Genomic DNA, 6,000 nt, shown 5'->3' with positions numbered 1-6,000 from the left:
ATACCTTGTGTCACTTTGTGTAGGCTCAGTTAAATCCATTATGATTACATTGTTTGACTCAATTAGCCGACACATACATTTATACATGAAGTTAAACATGCACATGTCCATCTTGGAAGCTTTAGCAAGATTCAGGATGCATCATATGCCACCTGCAGCTTTTTCATTTTCGCTTTAACTGCACCACAGGTATCTTACAGAGAGGAGTATTCACTCATATTTATTATTGTCATCTAATTTGGTTAAATTCCTTGGGTATTTTACAGTATCCATACAGCAGTGGTGTCTTATTGTGTTTACAAATAAGGCCAATTTCAAATAAAGGGGTAGTAAAACATTCATAATCAAGATATGGACAATTTATGAGGCCGTTATGACTATTTTTAAAACGGAGTAGCCTCTCTGGATTTTGTGATTATCTCCCGCCATCTAGTGGACGTTACTCAGCAGTGAACTTTAGTGAATGTTTGCTTATCAACCACTTAAAAAACACTTTAAAACATACTGGACACAATAAAGACAATTATTTAGGAGTTTATCTGCGGACACATTTCTGAAACAATATTAGTATAAAGTTTAAGGCCGAGATGGATGTGGAACGTTTGCGAGCACGTGACGGTTTAGCTACAGCCACATTTACCAGCAACGCCACAACTGCCGCTTTCAAGATGGCGGCGCCCGTAATTGAAACATGCCATGTAGCTTGTTGTGCAAATAGGACACCAAATGTTGTTTCTTGGAGTCGTGCAGGCACTATTGCTTTTGGGACATGTAACTCCGTGGCTCTGTACGACCCACAGGTACGAAACTCTGTCTAATTTCTACTGTAAAGTTAGCTGTTGTTTTTAGTTGTCACAGCTAACTATAACCAAGAACACAATAGTTGTAATTTTGTTCGTTACCTTAGTAAACACAGAGTTTCGTTTTTACTTTAGGAGAGACGAGTAGTTGCCGTGCTGAATGGACACACAAGTAGAGTGAATACAGTCCAGTGGATTCACAGAAAGGACTGTGGTGAGTGTCGAGAGGGAGGAAACTGGTTTCACTGATGGACCTGTCGAACTGCTGGTTGGGATCTGTTGAAATGGTCTGAAGAATATTGACACCCCAACATTACACTTGATTTTTGAGCATCTCATTCCAAAACCACGGGTATTATTATGCTGCAGGTATTTCTTAAGATGTGGGAACCTGGCTGCAGGGATCTGCTCCCATTCACTAACGAGAACATTAGTGAGGTTTTGTGCACTGATGTTGAGCAGGAATCATAGAAGCGATAATCCTGGCTCACAGTCTGCGTTCCAGTTCATCTTAAAAGGTGTTGGATAGGGCTATGGTCAGGGCTTTTCCACGCCAAACCTGGAAAACCAATCCCCCCCTGAGCTCAAGAAATCCTTCCCCAAACTGTTGCCACATAGTTGGAAGCACACTATTGTCTAAAAATATCACTGTGTGCTGTAGCATTAAGATTTACCTTCATTGTATCTAAGAGGCATAGCCCAAACCATGAAAACAAGCCTTAGAGTTCTTTCAGCCTTATTAGTGTATCTTTACTTAACTATGTTGTTATTGTTGCTGCAGCTCCAGAGAGTCATCTTGTCTCAGGAGCCTCAGACAACCGGCTAATCCTCTGGGAGGCTCAAAATGGGAAGGTAAGCCACCTGTGCCATTAGATAGTGTTTCTGACTTAAGGTTTCCTTACTCTCTTTATAGATATCTTCTAAAATGTGCTCTGCTGTTTTCAGTTCATCCTATCAGTGGAGTGTAAGGGACATACTGGTCCAGTTTGTGCTGTGGATGCCATCTATGTGGAGGACTCAAAGATCCTGGTGGCCTCCTCTGCATCAGACTCCACACTCAGACTGTGGCAATTTAATGAACTCAAAGAAGGTGAGAGACAAAATCGAAACTGGACATTTTAGTGTCAGTCTGTGGAGTTGTTGTGGTCCTTGTTTTTGTTGCCATGATAATGTTGGAAATGGTATAAAAGAATAGTGTTTTAAAGTAGTAATTTGGGCAGGATTGGTTATTAATTTGGGTGACACCCAGCCTTTTTTTGCTTGTGACCCCTTCAATATAAAGACAGTTATTATGAGACCCATCTTAACATTGTGCATGTCTGTAAGTTGTGAGCCGTTCAATCAAAGAGTGATTTTTTTCCCTTCTCAGTTTGTGCCCAAGTAATTATTTTACAAATGCTTAAATTCATCGTGTGACTCATTTTAGGAGTTCAGACTCCAAAATTAGAAGCCACCTGTAGGAGATTGTTGTTCTTTTGTAAACAGTTCGACTATGTGCCCCCGGTGGCGGATAGAGAGCATGGCAATGTTTACAAGTAATGATAATTCGCTTCCTCTATCTCTATTCCTAACTATTTAAGGTGCATCATGTCTATGACTGTGTCACACAGTACCGTGGTTTAAGGGAGGTGTGAAAGAAATGCTGTCAAGTAAGAATGCTTTCAAAAATAATTAACAGGTTAATAGGGCTGCAACTAATGATATTCTTATAAAAAGTGAATCAAATCAAAGAGATTAATCGATTTTCAAAATACTTGTAGATTAATTTAATAGCTGACAACTAATCAATTATTTGATTAATCGTTGCAGCCCTACATGTTGGTGTGTGTGTGGGTGTGTATACACATATACACACACAATAATAATATCACAATAATTACATAGTTGAATATGAGTGGTGTTCCAACCTGTCATCTATATCTACTTTACTTTTTTTCAAAGCTGTCACCAATAACAGTTTCCCTTTGGTGAAAGTTTCTGTCCACCTGTCAGTGCAGATGAACACTGATGTTGCTTGACAGTCATGGAAATTAAGCGTGTGTTTATGCGGACTGGGCATAACCTTGGGGTGGAGTCCCAGTTAAAAATACTGACCATGTTATGTTGTTGCCTTTATGGAGATTGTAGCAGCTTGAAAGACCCTTGGCCTCTACACATGCGGCAGAGGGGGAAAAAAATGTATCTTTCACACTGCAACAGTCAAAAGAAGTATTTGCTTCGCTTTAATTGCGTAGCAGTGTTACTTACATGGCATCAGGAAGTTTAAATCCATGTGCATGTGTGTTCCTCAGCTGAGTGCCTCCATACCTTATCATTTGGCAGCAGTTTCATGATGGATGTCTCTCTGGCGCTGTTACCAGGCAGCAGGGGTAAGCCTAAACTGTTCCTACATAGACATCCTTTAAGTTGTGCACCATACACACACACACACTCATGCAGAAACAGACATTTTTCCTTTCTTGTCATCCATCTCAATTTGCACCACTGCTGTAATGCCTTTAACTGAATCTCACTGAAAATGCAGCATGTGTCTCGTGTCATTTTGCCTTTCTAGTTTACATGCCTTTTGTCTGTCAGATGCTGTTCTTCATCCTTCCCTTCCACTAGACCCAATGTATGCAACCTGCCGTGTGTGTGTGTGAAAACCTAAGCTTCTTTTCTTCTCACAGTTCCCATACTGGCCTGTGGGGGGGATGACTCTCAGGTGCATCTGTACGTGCAGTCCAACGGACAGGTAAGATCAGCTTGCTCCTCTCTCAGGGGCAGCTCATTCATGTATTCTATGCCAATTCTTTAATTTGAATTTGAGTTTGAGGGCGACATTTGACCTTTTTGAACTGCTCTACAACAGCTCCAGAAAGCCATGTCACTTCAAGGACATGAAGACTGGGTTCGTGGAGTGGCATGGGCATCTCTAGGTGAGTACTACTGTTTCAGGTGTAGAACCAGTTTGAAGCTAATTCCAGCTGACATTGGGCGAAAGGTGGGGTACACCCTGGACAGGTCGCGAGTCCACAAGATGTTTTTGATTGTAAAAAAGTTATGATAGGATTCTTAGATTTACTGTTTAAATGTTTGCTTGGTGGTTAACAATCTGTAAACAGTATATGGGCAAAACGGCACTTGTTACATTCTTAGATTAGCTCAGTCTTCACTGAAAATGATAGCTATAAGCGCATTGGATTTAGGATTTAGGCAAACAACATATAGTTTAATGTGTGGCCAGTTGCAAGTAGGCGCTAAATGTTCAGATGTGTCCTTAAAAAAAGTAAAAACATTTTGTTTTGGATGTTTTCCCAATTGTATGCATCCAAATAATAGCATTTTTTTTTGGTACACCTTGTGCTTGTGGTTCTCCCTCTATCTTTGGTTTATCTAAAGCAAGCAAAGCTGGGTAATAAAAATGGGCTTTGAAAGAGTCAGATAACACGTGATTGGCTGAATGCTGAGAGGTGGGAGGAGATTTCCCATCACAGCCTTCAACCAATTTGATGAGAAAGGCGGACAAGTGCATTTTGACCTTCTTAAAGCAAAAAAGCAAACAAGCAAAAAGATTTCTCTTTTTATTTTTTTTAGATCATTGGAGGATTAAAAATTAAAACTATATTCACCAACATCAGTGCGTTGTTATTCACAGTATTGAGAGAGCACATGCATGGATCCAATCCAGACTCTCTACTAATTGTGTAACCCTCTTCAAAGGCACTTCATTACTACACTGTTCTGACTGTGTAAAAGTCATTTCATCTCCTTTACAAGCCCTCTCCACTAGTGTCTCCATCCCACTCACAGTCTATGACCTACTCCATGCTGCCAAGCCACGAGCCAGCAAAAAGACAGACAGAAGTTTGTTTATAGGAAATATCCCCATAGGAATGACAAAACCCTCTCTGCACTGTGATAGAGTTAAATAAATCATTCTGTTCTTTTATGACTTGGCAGATGGCAAATTGCAGCACTAGAGGTGCAGTTTATCATAGCTGTTATACGCTGGGATTCAGAGCATGATGCTATTTTTTGCTTTTGTGGGTTTTTTTTTATCCTATTTTTCTAAATTTAAGATTTTCTTTCCATCAAACTTAGTTGTAGAATATAATTGGCTCTAAAATCAGCTGGCTGTGTGTTCTCAACCATGGGCTTAACCCTACTTATTGTCACTCTTTTAAAATCAATTTAGATTCATTATCAGAATTAAATTATGCAATCAACATGAGACGCATCTTTTTCTTAGAGCAGATACAGTAAGACATCTGATCTCATACATACCACACTACATAATCATGTGATGTAATATTTATTTTAAGGTTATTTGTTGTAACTCAGGGAGGGGTTCAAATATTGCTTCAGAAGCCACAGAGCTGGAGCTGGTCACGATTAGTTTATTTAGAAGTTCTTTATTCAAAATGAGAGAGTTACTGTATTTTCACCTCTTTGTTATGTTTGCTGTAAATGTTTTTTTATTGTTGTTTTGACATCTTGGGGGAGGGAGGGTATAGATTTTTCTTTTAATTTTGCGTCATGGAGAGGCTCCAACGAAAAATAAATCGGACTCAGGGAAAGTCTTGTTTGTTTTTTTTATCAAATGAAATAAAAGATTCAGCTCCTCTCCCCACCACAATTACACTGATTACGCAATTACACGTAAAAAAATCATCATTACATCATGATTCACAAACAATAATGGCCTTTCTGCTGCCTCTCCCAGCATTCAGGAGGCCTTAAGTGGTAGCAGCAGAATTTTTTTATGTCTGTTTAAAACTGGGCCAGTAAACTTCATATGACAGGCAGGCAGTTTTGAACAATTTAGTGATAGTGTAGTTTAAGAGTTGATAGAAATGTCTTTCACTTTGGAAGGTTTTCAGGTTCTCTCTCTGACTCATTCAGGTGGGGAGCTGTTATTAGCCAGCTGTTCACAGGACTGTCTCATTAGAGTGTGGAGGCTGTGTGCCAAGTCTGGGACAGACGCCCGCACAGAGGACGATCACACCATCATCAAAATGAAAGAGGACGTTTTTGAAGTGAAGGAGAGAGGTGAGCGGGCCGCACAGGCTTGATTATAAAAAGGGCGCTAATTAACCAAATGAAGAGACATGCTTTTTTGATGGTTTAATGGCTCATGGTGGTTACCGACCTCCATAAAGATCCAAGCGTGTTTACCTTTATCAGTGTGACACATAATTAATTGATTTTTAATGGAACA

The 6,000-nt window shown here is 39.8% G+C and overlaps 1 protein-coding gene across 1 annotated transcript in view; it reads left to right on the top strand.

Moving 5' to 3' along the window:
- The first annotated feature begins 572 nt into the window (after positions 1 to 572).
- elp2 (elongator acetyltransferase complex subunit 2) overlaps positions 573 to 6,000 on the top strand; it is a 28,511-nt gene continuing 23,083 nt past the window's right edge. The window contains exons 1-8 of the mRNA XM_038725113.1: positions 573 to 800; positions 936 to 1,014; positions 1,582 to 1,652; positions 1,746 to 1,890; positions 3,092 to 3,169; positions 3,470 to 3,534; positions 3,652 to 3,718; positions 5,685 to 5,831. Coding sequence (XP_038581041.1) covers positions 588 to 800; positions 936 to 1,014; positions 1,582 to 1,652; positions 1,746 to 1,890; positions 3,092 to 3,169; positions 3,470 to 3,534; positions 3,652 to 3,718; positions 5,685 to 5,831 — 865 coding nt within the window. The 5' untranslated portion in view covers positions 573 to 587. The remainder of the gene's footprint in view (positions 801 to 935; positions 1,015 to 1,581; positions 1,653 to 1,745; positions 1,891 to 3,091; positions 3,170 to 3,469; positions 3,535 to 3,651; positions 3,719 to 5,684; positions 5,832 to 6,000) is intronic.

Source organism: Micropterus salmoides, unplaced genomic scaffold (assembly GCF_014851395.1).
Source record: "Micropterus salmoides isolate LMB-PRFRI ecotype aquatic unplaced genomic scaffold, ASM1485139v1 Ms_hic_scaffold_17, whole genome shotgun sequence".
Taxonomy (NCBI): Eukaryota; Metazoa; Chordata; class Actinopteri; order Centrarchiformes; family Centrarchidae; genus Micropterus; species Micropterus salmoides.
The sequence above is the reverse complement of the archived record's forward strand: the minus strand, read 5'-3'. Positions and strand labels throughout refer to the sequence as shown.